The sequence below is a fragment of the Schistocerca serialis genome, chromosome 8, assembly GCF_023864345.2.
Source record: "Schistocerca serialis cubense isolate TAMUIC-IGC-003099 chromosome 8, iqSchSeri2.2, whole genome shotgun sequence".
NCBI lineage: Eukaryota > Metazoa > Arthropoda > Insecta > Orthoptera > Acrididae > Schistocerca > Schistocerca serialis.
The window spans coordinates 572,722,487-572,745,367 of NC_064645.1; the positions used below are offsets into that span (position 1 = coordinate 572,722,487).

General features: G+C 38.2%; 1 protein-coding gene across 1 annotated transcript in view; it reads right to left on the minus strand.

The window, feature by feature from the left end:
- The window catches only part of LOC126417128 (uncharacterized), a 319,349-nt gene that overhangs the window by 203,211 nt on the left and 93,257 nt on the right, over positions 1-22,881 (minus strand). Inside the window, exon 9 of the mRNA XM_050085024.1 lies at positions 7,286-7,787. Coding sequence (XP_049940981.1) covers positions 7,286-7,787 — 502 coding nt within the window. The remainder of the gene's footprint in view (positions 1-7,285; positions 7,788-22,881) is intronic.

A 22,881-nucleotide genomic window follows, 5' to 3' on the forward strand; every position in this document is an offset into this window, starting at 1 on the left:
ATCTTTGAACATAGTACACTCACCAGTCAACATTACGCTACATGCACTACTTCCCCACATCCATCTATTTAGGGGTACGTTCACCCTTGACTTCATTTTTATGGAAGACAAGGTGTGACCGCATCGAACATGGGAGGTGGAGGATCTCCTGGGATGAGAGAATATTTGGCAAATGGGTAGGACTGCCCGCTCACCTGACTTAAATCCAATTGAGCACGTGTGGGATGTACTGGGGAGACATAGTGCAGCACATCCAAATGCACCAAAGACAATCCAGTAGTTCAACCACGCTGGCAGGGGAATGGAATGCTGTACCATAAGAACTCCTCAACACCTTGTGGTCAATATGAGAGCATACTGCAGAGCACACAGTGCCATCTGTGGTGATCAAATACCATATTAAGGACTATGACCCGCCTTTTGTAACGTCCAGGGGACCATCATGAATCGTGGAGATTCTTTGTAATTACTGTCTCTGAATAAAAGTGTCACTTCCACTCACCTCATTGTGTATTGAGCATACTGTGTAGAGTATTGTAGCAGTTCTTTCTACATATGGTCCACTTATAAATAACGTGAGGTAAAATACAGGGAGCGAAAGGCTATTTACAATTTGTACAGAAATCAAATGGCAGTCTTAAGAGTTGAGGGACATGAAAGGGAGCAGTGGTTGGGGAGGGAGTGAGACAGGGTTGTAGCCTCTCCCCAATGTAATTCAATCTGTATATTGAGCAAGCAGTAAAGGAAACAAAAGAAAAATTCGGAGTAGGTATTAAAATCCATGGAGAAGAAATAAAAACTTTGAGGTTTGCCGATAACATTGTAATTCTATCAGAGACAGCAAAGGACTTGGAAGAGCAGTTGAATGGAATGGACAGTGTCTTTAAAGGAGGATATAAGATTAACACCAACAAAAGCAAAACGAGGATAATGGAATGTAGTCCAATTAAGTCAGGTGATGCTGAGGGAATTAGATTAGGAAATGAGACACTTAAAGTAGTAAAGGAGTTCTGCTATTTGGGGAGCAAAATAACTGATGATGGTCGAAGTAGAGAGGATATAAAATGTAGACTGGCAATGGCAAGGAAAGCGTTTCCAAAGAAGAGAAATTTGTTATATTGAGTATAGATTTAAGCGTCAGGAAGTCGTTTCTGAAAGTATTTGTATGGAGTGTAGCCATGTATGGAAGTGAAACATGGACGATAAATAGCTTAGACAAGAAGAGAACAGAAGCTTTTGAAATGTGGTGCTACAAAAGAATGCTGAAGATTAGATGGGTAGATCAGTTAACTAATGAGGAGATATTGGATAGAATTGGGGAGAAGACGAGTTTGTGGCACAACTTGACAAGAAGAAAGGACCGGTTGGTAGGACATGTTCTGATGCATCAAGGGATCACCATTTTAGTGTTGGAGGGCAGCGTGGAGGGTAAAAATCATAGAGGGAGACCAAGAGATGAATGCACTAAACAGATTCAGAAGGATGTAGGTTGCAGTAGGTACTGGGAGATGATGAAGCTTGCACAGGATAGAGTAGCATGGAGAGCTGCATCAAACCAGTCTCTGGACTGAAGACCACAACAACAACAACAACAACAACAACAACAACAATGGTCCACATTTCTTTGAGTTATATTACTTGGCAGTGACACATCACGCAGAAGTGTTGCTCACCAGTGTGTAAATAACAAGAATTAAGATATAGTACTACTCATTACGTAGAGTAGGCATTGAGCAAACACACTACTTTTCAAATGCACCTCTCTGCTTCTCAATGCCTCCTCTATGCAGTGAGTAGCAATCTATCCTATTTCATATCATTATTCCATCACACATTATCCATTGTCTAATCTATAAACAGATAGAGGAAAAGCTCTTCAGGTACAAAGTTAATGTTGTAACTCATTCCCCATCTGTCGCAATCACACTTGTCCTAATGAACACAAATCACTTAGTTGGATCGCAACAGCAGAATGTGACTAAGCAATCAGGGTGAATGCTATTTATTCCTGCTGGATCTTATGAACTCTGCAGCTGTCAATGACTGTTGGTGAATAATGCAACACAAATGCTTTTAAAATGCTTTAATTCAATGCCATGACAGGTTTCAGGCTATCATACCTCTCTCCAGATGGCTAACACTTCTGAATACATTGATGTCTTGGTCAACAACATGTTGTCCACTTCTGCATTGCACAGGTATACTGGAATATTGAGCACCACTTTATAAGTTGTTTCAATAGGGGAAAAAAATGTTTATGTGCCTACATTTATTTAATTTTTAGAGTGAAACAGCTGTACACAGTTACTTAGATTCCAGTGGATGGCACTTTGTCTTGCTAAGGTCTTTATGATGCATAAACTGTGTCAGTGCAAACAGCACATACGTTGAAAATAAATCTTTGTGGCACAAAAACATTTCATAATATGCTTCACAACAGTTTGAGCTACAAACATGTGCTTTACATTCGATGCTTTTGTTTATAGTGCAAAGAGCACCCACTAAACAAAGGTACCATGCATTTCCTATTGAGCAAAGACGTAAACTAAGCAAGGAAAATGTGTGGATGATACAACTTGTTATTAACATAAAGATGCTTAAACTCTAAAAATGAATTTATTATTGAATCATTATAGAACAAGTTTCCTCGGGAGCTTTTTTAAACCAACTGGCAGTAGAAATTTTAATGAAACATTATAAAGCTACAAGATTGCATACTATAAATTAGATATATATGTATACATAAATGCTGAACTTTTGATGGTCATTACAGTTTATAGTTTAGTTGTCAGTAATATGCAATTAAAAAGGTGAAGATAACACATCTGTTCAATATTAGGGTTTTGATACAATTAACTTCATGCTGACTTCATAAAGAGATTATTTCAAATAAAAATATCTGAAAATTATTGTTATAGCATGTTGTACATAATGTTAAAACTTAAAAATATTTGGCACTAAGCTACTCTTAGTGTTTATTGTGTTGTGTTTGATCCCTGTTCCTTTCCTTCTGTAGTAGCTGTTAGCATGTTATGTAGTGTAGCTGTTTTTCTATTGCAGTGAGGAAATTCTCGCTCAGATTCCTGACTGCTGCGTGTCCATGATGTTTTAATTTATTTGAAGAGAAACTGTTTGTTAGCTAACTCCAGTTGCTCATTTAGAATGTGTTGTGGTGAATGGAGGGTGTGAATATATGTCAATAATACATTACCTCTCTGAGTATAAGCATTTTTATGCTAATAACATGTTGTGCCTCCTATATATTTTCTTTCCTTAGTTTAGATCTTTACTCAACAGAAATGAATGATACCTTTGCTTAGTGTAAGCTCTTTGCATTATAAACAAAAACATTGACTGTAAAGCCCATGCATGTAACTCAAACTGACATGAAGAATTTTATGAAGTGTTTGTATGTCACAAAGGTTTAAGTAGAACGTGTGTGCTGTTTGCACTGTGATGGCTCATACGTTGTCCTGGAAAACTATAATGACTGTAGCAAGACAAAGCACCATATATAAGTATATACAACAATTTCACCTTATACTTAAAAAAATGCAGGCACATTAGCATGTTTCACTATCAAAACAATTTATGAAGTGCCACTAAATACAGGGTGTTTATCAATGAATATCGGGGTTTTAACGATTTATAATATTTATTATATTAAACATACAGTTCTAAATGATATGTCAACTGAAAAAGCAACTCAAACAGTTTTACCAAGAACCTTATAAATGTTCAATGTGAGCACCATTTGTCACATGGCACACATCAAGTCTATAGCCGAGTTCTTCCCAAATGTTGATAATTGTGTCTTCAGTGATTGTAGCAACAGCTGCTTCAATCTGGTTTCTTAATTCAGGGTGAAGATGAGCCAGAGAACTTCATTTTCCAGCAAGATTATGCGCCACCTCATTGGCGTAGCAAAGCATGCGATTAGATTAACTTCACTGTACCGAAGCGCTGGATAGGACGCATGGGGCCAAATGACAGGGCTTGCTTTGCATGGCCTCCACGTTCACCCGACCTAATGCAATGCGATTTTTTCCTTTGGGGCTTCATCAAGGATCATGTGTACGTGCCTCTGCTAGTAGCAGACCTCCCTGAATTAAGAAATCGGATTGAAGCAGCTATTGCTACAATCACTGAAGAGCATTTATCAATGTTTGGGAAGAACTCGGCTGTAGACTTGATGTGTGCCATGTGACAAATGGTGCTCACAATGAACATTTATAAGGTTCTTGGTAAAACTGTTTGAGTTGCTCTTTCATTTGACATATCATTTATAACTGTAAGTTTAATATAATAAATATTGTAAAGCATTAAAACCCCAATATTCATTTATAAACAACCTCTATTAACAATTCTTGTGCAGTGCAGAAGCAGATGACATGCTGCTGACCAACATAATCAATATAATCATAAACTTTAGCCATCAGAAGATAGGCACAATGGCCCAAAACCATTTGTGGCATTGATGCAAAGCATTTTAAAAGTATTTGTGGTTGGTTGTCTCATTCACCAACAATCACAGTGAAGTCATGGAAGAAGTAAATTTTATCCATATTGCTCTTTATTGGGCAGCAAGCAAGTGACATTTGTGTGAAGTAAAATCCGCAAATCCCAGCAGAGGAACACAGAAGATATATGCAAATGGAAATTTTTATTATTAAAGAAGCACAATAAACTTGTAGGTTTTGCAATAAGTTTTGTAACAAATTTGAGGGCAGCACACTGTGTCTCAAATCACTGTATTGTATTAAGATGAAGTAGAATATTCAGCACTGAAAGTGATATATTTTCTGAACACTTACACTATGTAATTAAAAGTATCCGGACACCTGGCTGAAAATGACTTACAAGTTCGTGGCGCCCTCCTTCGGTAATGCTGGAATTCAATACGGTGTTGGCCCACCCTTGGCCTTGATGACAGCTTCCACTCTCGCAGGCATACATTCAGTCATGTGCTGGAAGGTTTCTTGGGGAGTGGCAGCCCATTTTTCATGGAGTGCTGCACTGAGGAGAGGTATCAATGTCGATAGATGAGGCTTGGCATGAAGTCGACGTTCCAAAACATCCCAAAGGTGTTCTATAGGATTCGGGTCAGTACTCTGTGCAGGCCAGTCCATTACAGGGATGTTATTCCTGTGTAACCAAACCACCTCCGAATTTTACTGTTGGCACTACACTGGCTGGCAGATGACGTTCACCAGGCATTCGCCATACTCACACCATGCCATCTGATTGTCACACTGTGTACCATGATTCGTTACTCCACACATCGTTCTTCCACTGTTCAATCATCCAATTTTTATGCTCCTTATGCCAAGCGAGGCATTGTTTGGCATTTACCAGTGTGATGTGTGGCTTATGAGCAGCCGCTCGATCATGAAATCCAAGATTTCTCACCTCCCACCTAACTGTTTTAGTACTTGCAGTGGATACTTATGCTGTTTGGAGTTCCTGTGTGATGATCTGGATAGATGTCTGCCTATTACACATTACGACCCTTTTCAACTGTTGGTGATCTGTCAGTCAATAGATGAGGTCGGCCCGTACACTTTTGTGCTGTATGTGTCACTTCATATTTCCATTTCACTGTGACATCAGAACCAGTGAACCTAGGGATGTTTAGGAGTGTGGAATTCTCACGTACAGACGTATGACACAAGTGACACCCAATCACCTGACCACGTTCGAAGTCCGTGAGTTCTGCGGAGCACCCCATTCTGTTCTCTCACGATGTCTAATGACTACTGAGGTCACTGATATGGAATACCTGGCAGAAAGTGGCAGCACAATGCACCTAATATGAAAAACATATGTTTTTGTGGGGTGTCCGGATACTTTTGATTTCACAGTGTATGTTCACAACTCACAGAAACAGATAACTGGGTTCTGCTCTTAGCTCACACTTGTCATCCACAAATGTGTGTGAAATCTTATGGGACTTAACTGCTAAGGTCATCAGTCCCTAAGCTTACACACTATTTAACCTAAATTATCCTAAGGACAAACACACACACACCCATGCCCGAAGGAGGACTCAAACCTCCGCCGGAACCAGCTGCACAGTCCATGACTGCAGCACCTTAGACCGCTTGGCTAATCTCGCGTGGCTTTGTCATCCACAAGTTATATATGACAATATGGCAAAGCAATTAAAGCCATACACCATCATATTTTAGGGTTATGTAGAGGATAACAAAAAGTTCTTCATAGTCCCTGCACCAATGGAATTGGGAACATTTCTGAAAACTCACCTTTTCTGAAGACTACTTGAATTACAATGCTAGAAAAAAATGCAGCAGGTATACATCAGCTGTTTGGCTTTCAAGCTTTAACTCTACAGAGCCCAGAAAAGACACAACAGGGAAGGGGGGAGGGGTTGAGGGAAGAGGTTCTGAACTACTTGTTGCTAGAATGCAATTTCAAATTGTACTGCAAGTGTGAAGTATTGATACTCAAACATACATTTAGGACTTCTACATCACCTATGTAATACAACAATGATCTGAATGCATAGTTCAGCGATGTTTTTTAAAGTCTGAAATGTTTGTTATAGTGATGAAAATGACATTGTTTCGTTTAAAGTACACAATTAAGCATACGATTCTAATTTCATTGCTGATGTGGTCCTGTATCCAAACCCTGATCATCAGGAGGTTGCTGTCTATATAAATTGTGTAGTGTATTCCTCAGTAGAGGGAGTGAGTGATGACAAGGATATTTAAAAGCCTGCTATCATGCACACTGGGCCACTAAAATGTACTGATCTGTTGTTTGAGTATGATGGAAAAAAATCCAATAACTCTCCAGAAAATGAGAACCACTGTAAGGGGGGGGGATAGAAAAGAGATTGACAATTATTTCCTGAAACTGAAGTGAATGCAAGTAATATGAAGCAAAGTGTATTTTACATTCTTATGTGTAATTTTATAAATAAGTTGTCAGTTTCTGGCAAGTGAAGTGTACATAATGCAGGGAGCTTCCAAATGTGCAAATACAGTCAATAGCTGTTTCTGGAAAAATGTGTGTTTCGAATTATCTGTGCGGCCTTTGCCCCCATTATCCTGAATTATCTGGAGTTTCCTGCATCCTGCATGTCAATTGCTTGCCCAGTTTCTTTGGACAGTTATAATAGTTTGAATGTGTGTGTGTGTGTGTGTGTGTGTGTGTGTGTGTGTGTGTGTGTGCGCGCGCGCATACACACACACACACACACACACACACACACACACACACACACAAAACTTATATCTACATACAAATCCATCTTAGTTACCTCAGAGGATACACTGGCAGTCACAGGCTGATCGATAAGTTTAACACAATGGAAATTTTCTTTTTCTTCCACCACAGCAGAATTATGGAGATTGGGAGACAAATGGTCAGATGATGTAGCAGTTCCATTTAATGAGTCACCATGCACATCTGTTTCTTGGCTAAGTATAACATCTGATGATATGTGCACCTTATCACCATTGGAGCATGCGCCCACATCTATATCCAGTAACTTTTGATCAGCCACAGCTCCAGTGGCCACTGTTCCTAAGCATTTGCTACTATCCTGTGGCCCTGTGTTACTTGGCTGATGCTCTTCAAGCGTACTGTTGCCACATTCTACAACACAGAAAACCTGATGTGAGTATAGACTGAGCACACTAAATGAGGGAATGAAAGCATTCAATATGTAAACTGGGAGAATAGTTCCCATGATTAACCTACCCTGCATGCTGCCATCTTTCGCAGGAACATGTCCTTTGTTGTACTGGCTGTTATGACATCTGCAACATAGATGAAGGTTGAAAAAGTAACACCAGCAATGAACTTTTTTTTTGTGTGGCCAACGAGAAATGTAAGGTAACAAGAAATTACAAACGCCTCAGCAAAAGTAGACACTTTCACCATATTCTGTGAAATATTATTAATTTGATTGTGAATTTGCTTTCAGCTTCCTATCCCACTGTCAGGCTAATGTTGATGGCATTAAAAAGCAAACAGTTTCATGTTGTTCTGCAAAATATTATTTATTTTATCATGAACCAGCTTTCAGCTTCACTGTCGGCTTAAAAAGCTGAGGGCCAATTCATGATCAAATAATTAATATTTTGTTGAACACCAGGAAAGTGTTTCTTTTTAGTAACATATTCGTGTTCTGTTGAGATCTAATAGAAAATTCAGTTAATGTTAAGAATTATATATTTACGTACAATTAGGTTACAACTTGAACCAATTAGGAACTGAAAACAGAGTGAATCCTCATTTCAAGAAATGGTAAAAATACTATTCAATAAACAATTTCTTGATGCATTTCTCAAAATCTCCAGTTTAGACAATGAATGGAACCTGCTCACATCCCTTATATGGCCTCATTGGAATTTTTGTTACACATACCACCTGACAATGTGGATGACCATCTATCTGGTGCATCATCATTATTGTGTTTCATTGACAGCAGCTTATTCTTTTTTACTTCCAGCCATTGGGCACACATGAATATTGTGTTGTACAGTTCTTCAAATGCTGTGGCACAACCACTGATACAGATACACGAATACACTAGCAGTACTGGAACACTAGAAGCAGCCAGCAGGAAATATCCTGTCAAGCTGTTAGAGACAATGTTGAAAGGTTAGTTGCAGACTCATCATTTATGGTGACTTTAGTTCATTTTTCTGTCCAATAGTACTGTCAGATGCAGTGATTGGTTGCTGGTTTTGGATAATTTTCCACAGTAAAGTTTACAATAAGGACTGAATATTATAATGCATCAGTCATTGACAGTTGTTCTTATGGGTACATAATGTCAATGATTTAGATGAAAGAGAAGTCACAACAATTTATCTGACCATAACTATAAAATCTCAAGAATGAAGTAAGGTCATAGTTACATTCCGATAATAAAAGAAAAACAGCATACGACAGAAATGTAGCCAATGATTCAGCCATTGCGTCCAGATAAAATGAGTTAGAACAACACTAGCAACAGATTTATAAAGTAGTTAACAATGAATTTAATTTATTTCTTAAGAATTTGGAGCCTGATTTTCCCACAACAAACAATGGCAAATTAAGCAATAGCACGGACATGGGTGGTTAAGTAGTAGGTTTACAATATCTTGTCCAGGAAGAGAAATGTCTACCCAATTCACAGGACAGATAGTGCCCAACAGATAAATTTCACTACCAAAAGTATTGTTAAGACTCTTCAGTCTGTTATCAAAAATGGGAAAACCCAAGTACAAATAAAACAATTCATGAATGAAGCAAAAAGTCTTGAGCAAAAAACTAAATAAAGGGTCATTCCATGTCAAGTCACCCAGGCCTTGACACCAACCATGTCAGATTTTGATGAAACTTGGTACAATTACTTCTTTTATCATCCTGAAAGCACTTGTAAAATTTTTTTGCTCTATCTCTTATAGGTTTTTTTTATAAATTTTTAAAGTTTTTAGATTTGGCGTTGTTTCAGCAGTCGGAAATCGTAACTTAAATGTGTCCTCACAACTAAAAAAAATTGTATATTAAGGAATACTCAAGATATCAGTATGAAATTTTGGAATAAGTTTGTGTATTATATCTAAATGTTAAAAAAAAATTACCATAAAGATGTATTAAAACCTTCCAAATGAATAAAAATTTACAAGGTTTTTTTTAGCTAACGGATGTTTAGTTTTACAAGAACTGCAATATCTAGAGTCTCAGACCTGATAGAAAGCTCAAATTTGTTTTAAAATACTCGTAATTGTATAGGCTATTAGATAAAAGAAAAATTATGTTGGCTTTTTAACCTGTTTAATAGTTATCAAATTTTTAAAATAATATTAATTATATTTTAAAAATAAAAAGTACCAAGTGACTTATACACCGAAAATAAGTTTTTGTCTTCTTCGAGTAACAATGTACGCTTGGATTTTGTTTTGTTACTCCTGTGTTTTGAAGTAAAAAATTATTACAGTGTTAAATAGTGCTTGGATAGTATTTTATTAAGTTTATTCGAACTTTCAGTAAGTACTGTTACTTAGTTTACAGAGATTCTTTTCCAATATCCTATAAAAGTAACCAGAACAGTAATCAGACCAAAAGTGAAATCAGTATGTCAGATATTCAAACCTGTAGCGTAGGGTTATTTTAAAAATCTGACTGTTTCCAAACAACCTACATACCTTCAAAACAGTTACAGCCGGTATCTGAATTGAGCGAGGAAGAAAGAGATTTGATCCACTTATGATCTGGAATTAATCTGTGTGAATTTAAGAATATATGTTCATACCACAGCTACTACTTTTTAAATGTTTTTGAAAAGTATCAAACAACATGTGCAGACCCACTAAAAAAACGCAAAAAGCCCATCAAAAAATCGTTGAGAAGTGTAGGCTTGGATCTTTCTAAACAATTACTGACAAAAAATATTAGCATAAAACCTGGACAAAAGTTTTGTTCAACATGCCGTAACTTTTGTGAGGAAAAATAAAGAGTTGAAGTCAATGAAAGTGAAACAGATAATGAAGTCATGGTTGAATTAAAGGATTTTGATGTAATGATTTCTCTTATGAAAGAGAAGATTTCATCTGTTGGGAGGTCTAGAAAAATCCAGATTCTGACCTTGGCTCCAGATTCTTGGAGTCAAAATAAAGTCATGAAAGAATTTAATGTAAGTGAGTACATGGTGCGACAAGCTAGAAAGCTAAAATCTGAAAAGGGTATTTTGGAAACTCCTGGTCCAAAAAAAGGTAAAACTCTTTCTGAAAATGCAGTAAGACTTGTAACAGATTTTTATGAAAAGGATGAAAGTTCCAGAGTGCTACCTGGAACAAAAGACAAAGTAAGTGTTCAAAAAAAATGTGTACATGCAAAAAAGACTCATTTTGTGTAACTTGAGAGAACTCTATTATTCTTTCTAATGGGAGAATCCCGAGGTAGAAGTAGGATTTTCAAAATTTTGTTTCTTCAGACCTAAATGGTGTATCCTTGCTGGTGCTGCAGGCACACACACTGTATGTGTATGCAGTATCCACCAGAATGTTAAACTATTACTGGATGCTGTGAAAATTGAAGAATCTTATAAAGACCTAATTAAGATGCTTGTGTGCAACACGGAAAACCAAAACTGCATGCTACGTCATTGCGACAGCTGTACTGCAAATACTGCACTAACTGAGTACTTATCTGAAAAACTAAGTGAAGATCATGATTTAGAAGAAGAAATTGTAATCAGTCAGTGGGTTAACACAGACAGGGCAGAAATGATCAAACAGTCTTATCAGTGTTGAAGACTACATTTCTTTATTGGTTAGGTCATTGGAAAAGCTCACCCCGCACTCGTTTATAGCAAAATCCCAATCAGCAGCCTTTAAAAGATTGAAAGAAGACCCACCACCCAAAATAGCAATTATTGTGATGGGTTTCAGTGAAAATTATTCCTTCGTTGTACAAAATGAGATCCAAAGTTACCACTGGAATAGACGTGGTTGTACTCTACACCCAGTTGGAGTTTTTCTAAGAAATGAGGAAAACAATGTTTTTGTTTCCAACCAATGTTTTATTAGTGATGACCAAGAACATGATACTGGTTTTGTTAACTTTGTACAAAAAGAAATTACAAAGTGTCTGTCATCACATCATACTGACATTGACTCAGTTCACTACTTTACAGATGGTTGTGCTGGGCAGTACAAAAATAGAAACAGTTTTAAAAATCTGACTGAACACTTGAGAGACTTTAATTTGAAGGCCCAACACTGTTTTTTTGAAACAAGTCATGGGAAGTCAATTTGTGATGGCCTAGGAGGAACTATTAAAAGAATTTTAAGGAAAGCTGGTCTACAGCTTTCAGACAAAGAACAAATAATGACAGTAATCAATGTGTGTTCATTTTCACTTTATTGACAAAAAAGAAGCTGATTTGCTACGGTTAAAACTAGAAAACCGTTTTTCAGCAACCCGAACCATTCCTGGAACAACAAGTTTTCATAACTTCAAACCACTTGCAACAACCAACCTTGAAATTAGAAGGACTACAGATAGTGTAAAACCGAGCGAGGTGGCGCAGTGGTTAGACACTGGACTCGCATTCGGGAGGACGACGGTTCAATCCCGCATCCGGCCATCCTGATTTAGGTTTTCCGTGATTTCCCTAAAATCGCTCCAGGCAGATGCCGGGATGGTTCCTTTGAAAGGGCACGGCCGAATTCCTTCACCGTCCTTCCCTAATCCGATGAGACCGATGACCTCGCTGTCTGGTCTCCTTCCCCAAACCAACCAACCAACAGATAGTGTAAAACCCTCCTTACTCTTTTCTTTCCATTCATCTTCTGATTGGGTTCGTGTTGAACCATCCATAAATAGCTATGTGGCTGTAAATTATGATGGTAACTGGTACTTTGGACTGGTAAAAACAATATTCAATGATGAAGAAGATGCAGAAATTCTATTTCTACATCCTTCAGGTTGGTTGGTTGGTTTGGGGGAAGAGACCAAACAGCGAGGTCATCGGTCTCATCGGGTTAGGGAAGGACGGAGAAGGAAGTCAGCCGTGCCCTTTCAAAGGAACCATCCCGGCATTTGCCTGGAGTGATTTAGGGAAATCACGGAAATCCTAAATCAGGATGGCCGGACGCGGGATTGAACCGTCGTCCTCCCGAATGCGAGTCCAGTGTGCTAGCCACATCCTTCAGGACCAGCTGCATCATTTTATTGGCCTGAAAGAGAAGATTCTTGCATAGTGCCTTTGGAGCACATAGTCTCTGTAGTAGACGCACCTCAATCAGGCGGCACTGGAAGAATGTATTACTTCAATAAAGACTGTATCAAAAGAACTGAAAGCTCTTGGATGAAGTGGAAAAACAAGTTGAATCAGCATTAATGTTTATTAAAAGGACAAAATTACTCAAAACATTCAATGTTTCAAGCAATCAGTTGGGTTATACATAAGTGTCGTAAGTACAATATCTTTTTACATAATTTTAATGTAATCTACTATAATTAATAAACATGTTAAAAAGCCATCATTATTTTTGTTTTATCAAGTAGCCTATATGTTTAAGACTAAATTAAAACAAATTTGAGCATTCTATCAGGTCTGAGACTCTAGATATTGCAATTCTTATAAAACAAAATATCCGTTAAAAAAAAAAGAAAAGAAAAAAAATACATATATATATTTTTTTTCATAGAAAATATTAATATATTTTAATAGTATCATTTTTATCTTCAAATATGTATAATAAATAAACTTGCTGCAAAAATTCATGATGTTAGCTAGAAGAGTTTTTAAGATAAGCAATTTCAAAGTTTTGAATACAAATTAAATTTACCATTGCGGAAGGTTCGGAAAACGCAAAACATAAAAACTTAAAAAATTTATTAAAAAAAACTATAAGAGATACAGCAAAAAAAATTTGCAAGTGTTGTCAGGATGGTATTAGAACCATTTGAGCCAAATTTCATAAAAACCTAAGGAGGTGGGTGTAAAATTTATTTTTTATTGGGTGATTTGATGTGGAATGACCCTAAAATGTGTTTCAGAAGTGACATAAATAACTGTACATTGAAATTATTGGGTACCAATCTGAACGATAATTTACAGTGCCAAGCCAACACACACTGACTTATTACATTAACTTTCACATGTACCTTTTATATCATTAAAACACACACACACACACACACACACACACACACAGTTTTGAAAATATAACACTTAACAGTATTTTAAAAAAGCATTATGCTGAGTGCAAGACAGGCATGATGAGCAATAGCAGAGCATTTGATCATGGTCAAATTGTGGGCACCTGCAGAAAGGGAACTCCGTCTCCAATGTCATAAACGCACTAAAGTTTTCACATGCCATGCCAACTTCCATTCTCACCTTAAATATAGAGTCACTTTTTGGGGAAACTCTAAAACAGTGAATAGTAATTTCAAACTAAAAAAAGGGGCCATTAGAATCATGATTGGAGCAAACCTAGAAACTCTTGCAAACCTCTGTTTAAGATATTTGGTATTCCTCCATTAGCATGTTTATACATTACAGAAACCCTTATATTCTTAAAATAAATGTAATAGGTAAAAACTGCAAACTGCAAAAAAACTGTTACATACATGATCACTTTACCACAGAAAACAAAAATTTACATACACCCCAATCAACACTGCTCTGTGCCAAAAAGGTACTTTCTGAAAACAGAAAAGCTATTACTGAGGTCAAAACCTTTTTGGAAAATTTCTAAAATCATATGCACAGCATCACTGATATTACTCCACTGAAGAATATTTAAATTTACGAAGTGCTTTATATAAATACTTAATGTATAAAGTGTTTTATTATACCCTTACATAAGTATGCCTAGAAATCACTTTCAGAAGTGTACTTATAACCTGACACGTCCAGCATCTTACGCAAAAGATACTTTTGCACACAACAGAACCAATAAATACAATACGTGAAGGAGTATTGTTAGTATCCTGATTCCATCAGAGTCAACCGTCATGGTAACAATGTTCTGATGGTGACTCACTGTAAACTATAATGGATTTCAACACTGGATACAAGAGTCACAGTACAGCAATTTCATAGCCTTTGCTGTGCTGGACGACAGCAACCAGCAAATAACTATACCATCCTGATCCATTTTCTCTATACGATACAAAAAGCATTGCTGCACATTAGTGTGGGAAAAGGAACAGAGCCACTAAACACCCAAAGAACGGAGAAACGTTGTTTCAACTGACAAGTCATAAAACACAAACAAGTTTGTCAGTACTAAAGCACTGCATAAAGCATGGGTCCTACTTGTCAACAGGACACTGTTCAGACAGTTGGAGGAGCTTCTCTCATATGAGGGACAGTCGCAAGTGGTGTAAAGTGCGATCTGATACATCTGCCGTCATCTCTCCCCGATGAACGACAGGCACACAAACCTACTGTCCAATTGTGAGCATCTGTTGTTCACCTACGGTGTGCGGCAAGTCACCTGCAGCTTCAGCAAGACAACATTCCAACCTCACCTTTCCTTAATATGCCAGAGAGTTATGAGGAAGATTTCATGGTCACCTTGCATTAATGAATGTGCACATCTGGAACTCCAAATGTGGAGAAATGTGTATCCTGAACCAAACTCTGACCAATCTTGGTGAGTTGTTGGCAGTGGTTGAACAGTAGTGGATATGGATGGTCCCTCAGCACTTCCAGTCCATTGTAGATGCCAGGCCTCGATTCATGTGCACTGTCATCAGCATAAATGAGGATGGCACACACTATTAGGGAGATGTTTGTAATTTAATTGTTGAAGAGTGTTTACAATCAGAGATAAGTAAATCACTTCCAATTATAGCTACATCCATCTCTTTACAGAACAATGGAAAAACTGATAGGAGCCACCATCAGGATGCTCAGTTTTGGTTCCAGAGAAATACAGAGTAACCAAGGAAATTATCTTAGCAGATATTTAAAAAACGCACATCCAAGGAAAAAAAGAAAAGAAAAAATTCTGGAAGAAGTAATGCTGTGAGGGAGGGGCACGACTTATTCTTGGACAGCTCAGTCATTAAGCACTTGCTTGCGAAAGGCAAAGGTCCCATGTTCAAGTCCCGGTATGGCAAGCAGTTTTAATCTGGCAGGAAGTTTCAAATCAGCAAACACTCCACTGTGAAGTGAAAATTCATTCTGGAAGGCAAACCTGCATTTGTAGACTTAGAGGAAGCTTTTGACAAACTTGACTGGAATACATTCTTTGAAATTCTAAAGGTAGCAGGGGTAAAATACAGAGAGTGAAAGGCTATTTACAACGTGTATAGAAACCAGATGGTAGTTATATCAGTCCTGGGGCATGGAAGGGAAGCAGTGATTGAGAACAGGGTGAGACACAGTTGCAGCCTATCCCCGATGTTATTGAATCTGCACACTGAGCAAGCATTAAAGGAAACCAAGGAAAAATTGGAGACTTAGTGCACTGCTACTGGCATGCCACGAGTACCAAGAACTGGAGCTACTTCTCCATGCAGTATGTGGTCATGCGTCTCAGGCCAGTGTCGTAGCCCTAAGTCTTGCTTCTGTCATTCTGCCCACCACATGGACAGAAATGGTACCTGCCGTGGGTTTGTAGTAGGCTTCACCTGATGTACCTTTTATCTCCAGTCATTTGTCCTTACAGTGGCACGTAAACTTTCTTCCAAGCCGAGACAATGTAGTATGGGATAGAGTGAACTGGCACTCCTGACTGCACTGTCAGCTGGCTCATTTCGATATGTACCCACATGCTGAAGGACCCAGATGAATTATACCATCTTCATTTGATGCTATAAAAGGAGATCATTCTGGACCATTTTGTTCAATGGGTAAATTTACTGAATACTCTGAAGGGCACTATGAGGATCTGAGCATATGAAGTTTGTCTCATTTGTGCCAGAGCTATTAAATCTTGCATTCATAATTTTAAATTGATATGGTAGATAAAACATGATAAAACTGGTGATTTTTGTTTTATGGGATCTAGGTCATGGTCCAAGGTATATTTCTCTGCCTACAGCACAACATCTTAAAAGATCTGGAGCTACAGTGAAAAAGAGCCTGTTTGTAAAAACAGTCACTGGTCACATCAGCAGAATGCTAAGAAGACATGGTATTGACACAGAGTTTAAAGTGCACTGGTACCAGGGAACAACCAAATTCGTTTCTCCAATATTATGGATTCATCAAGTCTAATCATTACTGTGCAAGGCTATACAGACAGGCCACAGGCATTCATAAGCCCAAAAATATCTTTAGAAGAAAAAGAGGAGGATTGAATCGGACAAGCTGCAGGACTTAGTGCAAAATAAAGCAAAGACACCAACTCTATCACTACAAGCTCTGCAACACATGTCAGCATGACTCCACCATCTTAGGTAGGGTTCTGGTGATAGCATAAACTGACCATTGAGTGGATATATATATAGTACAGTTAAGCTTGCAGAGCTTGTTTAAGTTAGTAATGCTTTCTGAGTCCTTATAACCTCTGAGGATGGCTCTAGCACTGAGAGACAAATCAGGCAAAGAAAAATGCCTTGGACCATAGCCTAAAGCCCTTTAAAACCAAACACCACCAATAATGAAAATACTAGCTGTGGAAGCCTGCATTGCATGATCATGGCAAAACTGTCAGGACTCACAGGCAGACTTTGGGGCCACCCATGTAAAAAGCTCTAGTATCACAGACTTAATTTATAAATTTTTAAAAGAATGGCCTAAAAGCATAATCGAGAGTATCAGATTTCTTGTACTCTGCTCAAATTCAAATACCACCTCAGCCGTATTACCGGCCATGGGTGATCTTCATTCTATCCCTGGATGAGGACATTCACATTCACCACACCTAAATTTGTGAGCTGCTCCTTTACCTGGTGCATAAAAGATTTTGTTGCTGCTCTATGAATTACAAAGACGCTTTCAGATGCTGTTCGGGAACAAAATTAAATACTGACAATTGGGGAAAGAACTTTACCTTATAAGCGAGTTGCACCATAAGAAAATTTCACTAAATGGAGAGGGACAGCTCACCAGTTTCTGCATGTATTCTATTCCAATTGTGCCCACCTGGTGCCAATCTGGCAATGTACACAGTTTGTAAGATGGCATGACATCCACATTGTCATTTGACTAACCATAATGGAAGTTAATGACAAGGTTGCTACTGCTGTTAACAGACCATGCAGCATGTGCCACAGGTAATGCTAGTGCTTGTGCCCATACAGTATCACGAGAACTGTCCTTCCCATGGTCAACAGTATGGAAAGTTTTGCAGACTATTTTACTCCAGCATCCATACAGATCCAGGTGGTGCAGCAACTGAAACCTTATGATCTCCTACAACACTCCGAATTTGCTTTTCAGTTTATGGGATGGATCAAAGTTGATGACATGTGGTTGACCAATATTCTATGGAGTGACGAGGCACATTTTATGCTACAAGATGCAGTCAATAGACAGAATTGCCAAATGTGGGGTCTGTTAAACTGTGCGTTGAGCACTCACCATATGTGACTCTGTCGTGTGGATTCACAAGCACGTATATTCTCAGTCAGTTCTTCTGAATACATTCAGAGGGTCTGCCTGCTGCATCACAATGTCTACACATTATTGACATGACCTTGTACCACATGTCATTCCAGCTTTGGAGAAGTGCAACTGTGTGGAAACCACTATTTTCGTGAAAGATGGGACACCATCTCACGTTGCTCGCATAGTGAAAGATCTGCTAAATGCAACCTTCCAAGAACGTGTTATCTTCAGGGGTTTTCCAGATGCATGTCATGCAAGATCACCTGATATGAATCCATGTGACTTTTGGCTCTGAGGATATATAAAAAACGCATTTAGCAGGAATGTGTTCAGCCTCTAACTGTTCTGAAGGCCAGTATACAGGAATACATTTCTCCAATTCCACTGGAACTGCTGTAAGTAACTGTTGATCATATAATTTTAAAGATGCAGTATTTCACAGTGTCTCCAGTGCTCGCACAGAACAAATTGTGTACATGATGGTCAATAATAAAATCAACATTATGCCTTTCATATTAGTCTGACCTTTTCTGCCTGCATCCTGTTCCTAATCCATTACATATGGAAACATTTTTATATGTCGATTTTGCATTCACAGCACTAGATTTGCACCTGGTGGCCAAAACTGGAACTTTTTTTTCCAGTGCAAATCAGTTCCACATTAATGCATCAGAATGGCTGCCAATCATTGCTGCCGTATTACTATTGTCCACACTGAACGTCTGTGAATGGCTGCTCTTTAATTATAACCACCCAGCACATTATGAAACTCAATGTCTTGGTCACATAGTATTTTATTAAAACTGGTTACCAGTTTTGACTTTGCAGCCTTCATCATACCTAGAAATTGTACTGACTATGTGCCTATGTGACACTACTTAAACTTTAGATCTAATGATGGATGCAGTACCAAAACTAGCAATCAATTTTCATAAAATTCTATGTGGCAATCACATGGACTTCTACAATATAATCTGAGATGAAGGTCACCGGTCTCCTCAAGAAGTACAAACAGCCTTATTTTGTGACTTAATAAAACACTAATATGGAAGGCATGCCTGCATTCCAAGTTCCTACATTGATACACTTCAAATGTTTAGAGCCTTCAATGTTCTTAGTTTTAAGTTCTTTTACGTATAGCAACCAGCTAAGTTTCTCATCAGTTTTGGGATCAAGAAGTTTTATCGTTTCCTTAAAGTTGAGAATGGTGTCTCCCTGTGATAACGTTAGCACATCAGAGACATGACACATGTGGTTGAAACTAATACATCTATTTTCTCCGGGTTAATGTAAAACTTGTGGCCTTTGTCCAAATCTTCAGTATCCTCAGTGTCATCTATAATTGGTGCTCTGTGACTGGTAGACTGGAGCCTGAACAGAAGACTGTAGAACTATCCACAAATAAGTAACAATTTACTGAACTCATTATTGTTGATGCTATACTGTCAAATGCTACAGCCAAAAGTATGACACATCACACTCTCCTAATGAACACAGTCCTCTCGTGGATATTGGTCCATCAAACATTACTAACTTGAAATATGGAGTGTCCTTGAGACAGGAATTATTGCAATATAACTGTGACATTCCTGTGTAATCCCCAAACATCTACTTGTTGTAGGATGTTATACCAGCAGATTGTATCATAGGCTTTTTTTTAATATAAGCAAATACACCTATTAACTGCTGCGAGTGTACACAGACCCTCTGTACTGCCAGCTCCAGTACAATCAGTAATGTCTTTTGAAACCACACTGAGCTCAGTTTAGTAGCTTCAAAGACTCAATGGCCTCTACTAAGTGGCAGTTGATCACGTGCTCTTCCCAACGCATCTGGTAAGGATTACACTTTGTTAGCTATCTGGGTTTGTGCAGTTCTCTTTAGCTTTCAAGAAAAGCACAATTGTTGCTCCTCTAAATGAGTCTGAGTATTCACCTTCATTCCAAATTTGGTTAAAGAAGATCAAGATATATTCCTTCAAGGTAATATTCAGATTATTTAACATTTCATAATGAACTCCATCTGGCCTTGGTGTTGTACTGCGGGCTCAAAACAAGTTCCAACTCCCACTTAGCCAAAGGATGGTCTACTCCTCGAATTTGCTTTACTAAAATTCAAATGGCATTTTACAGCCAACTCTTGATGACGAAGGTGTATAGCATCAAGGCCACATTTGATATTAGTCTGTATGAGTGTTTGCCCATTAATAGCTTGCTTTTCATGTGGTGTGACTGTGATAATGACATTTGCAGTATCGCTTTTGAAGATGAGACTGTTTCTACCACCAATTGTACTTACCGACTTACAAACTTATAGTGCAGCCTAATGAATCACCTTTGTGACATGATCCATCGAGACCTGGACACTATATTTTTGTTCCAATACTGCTAGCTGGCTGCAGTGGCCCAGTTCTCTCTGTTTGGTATCAATTTTGGTGACCTCCTTCGGGATGGTGCTATGTCAAGACTTCATATGGGAAAGCAATCACACAAATGGAAGTCATCTGCTATTTCTCACTGCAACTTACTGGCTACGGCAGAAGAAATAAAATGATAAAGCAATGGCTGAGGACATTTCTGGTACTGTGCTAAAGTGTGTTGGTTTCCCAGACTTCAGAAGGCAGATGATGATGCTTAGGAGAAAGATCTCGATCGCGTGGTCCCTCAGGGAAGTTGAACTGGTCCAAATTGCACTTGATGAGCACTCTTGTCTTCAAGGAGGAGAAGTGGCCAGGGAAGGTGACCAGTAAAGCCTTCAGTTAAATCCAGTGGATTATGTGGTGAAAGCTACAAGGATCTCTGTACCTATATCCAGGTTCAGATGATGTGCAGATTCCTGCAGCTACTGTCTCAAGATTAGTAGCGACAGCCACTAGCATGCAATAGTACGAGTTCTGGACAAACACTTTCATTTCTCCCTTAGTTCTCTCTAAATGCAGATTACTCTTACTGTGAAGTTAGTACCTGAAGTGTTTCAGATGGCTTACAATGAGTTTCTTGTAAGCAGAAGCACTGTGGCCTACTCTCTGCCAAAGGCTTAATTTTCTTGAAATGAGCTGGAAAACTATTCATATTCTGTAGTTACACTTCTCCAGTCCTTTTCCTTCTCTTCATCTCTTCTGCCACAAGGAGCCACTGGCTCCGAAAGCTTGTAATAATTAAATCCTTGTGTGTGTGTGTGTGTGTGTGTGTGTGTGTGTGTGTGTGTGTTCTCCTGCCGCCACTTGGTGAATAGATTTTTTATCTATCCTGTTATACTGTAGTTATATGTTAGCCATTTCGTCACAATGAGTTTTCCTGACATCTGTACTTTTTGATTGAGACATTTTAGTACAGCACTTGCGGCTGCCGCATCGTGGACACGAAGTGGGGCCGAGACAGTTTCAGATAAGTTTTTACAGTCTGACAATAATTTATGGATTTGTAGCTTTAGCTTGACGATGTCCACTATGGACAAACAGTAGTTAATTTTATTCTGAAGAAGGTTGGGTTATCCTGACTGAAACCTAGGTAAATCTAGGTAAACTTTGCAACTGAGTCTGTCGGTTTTTAAAATTAAAATCAGGATATGATAAGCCTTACACTCCTTTTCAGGTTCAGCAATGCAATTATACATGTACACCGATATTCCACAAGTCAGATTATGGCCTATGGTGGAGGGTACTTCTGGTGCCACTATTACCTCCCCCCACCCCACCCCCTTTTCCTCTTCCATTCATGAACAGTGTATGGGAAGCAAACATGCCAATAAGAAAAATCTGTTAGATTTCAACCTTATCAAGGTCATTTAGTAAGACGTATAGTGGTCATTTTGCAAAATGTATATAGGATGAAGTAATATATTGTCCATTTTCACTGAACACAAAATTTAACATAAACTCTATCCACATGCCCTATGTTCTCAAAATTTCTGCAGTAAACCTCTCCCTGATGCCTAATGCATCTCTTGTCGAATCTGCCACTGGAGTTTGTTGAGCACCTCCATAATGTTCCCGCACTGACTGAAAAATCCCTCGATGAAATGTGCCGCTCATCATTGGAGCTTTTCTATTTCTTCTATTAATCCAACTTGTTCAGTGTCTCACACAGGTCAACAGTGCTCAAGAATTGATCAAACAAGTGTTTTGTAAGCCACTCCTTTTGAAGGTGAATCACATTTCCTTAAGATTCTCCTAATGAATTCAGCCTGGCCTCTGCTTAACTTACTATTTATTTTGTGTAGTAGTTCCACTTTAGGTCACTTCAGATGGTTACTCCTAGGTATTATACAGTAGTTACTATTTGCAGAGATTTGTCACCAATAATGTAATCACACAGCAGTGAATTTTCTTCTTCTTCTTCTTCTTTCTTCAAGTGCTAGGCATTTGCCTCTTATGTCCTCTTATTTGGTGCCCTGTCTGAAATTAGCTGCTGTGTGTCCTTTCCATTTCCTCTTGGCAGCCTACTTATCTTTTCCCTACTGGCTGATAATTTATTACTACTTTCGTCATTCTATTTTCATGTTTCTTCTTTGTTTTTCAGCCTCCTTTTTCTGCAGCTGTAGATGAACAAGTTGTATAGGTTAATAATTTTTTATTTATTTTTTTCAACTGTAATGAAGTCTCATAATGACTAAATGCACTTCATTTCAGTGTAAAGTATCTTCCATGGTCACTGTAACAGTATGTTTCCTCCCCCCCTTACAACTTCGTTTGCTAGGACCATGAACAGTTTGCATGCTTTAACTTACTACTATAAACAGTACTAATTCTTATCATTACTCAAGGTTTTTTTTTTTTTGTTTACAAAATTCTTCCTGTTTGACATAATAAACATACTCCACAATCCCAGTCATACAGA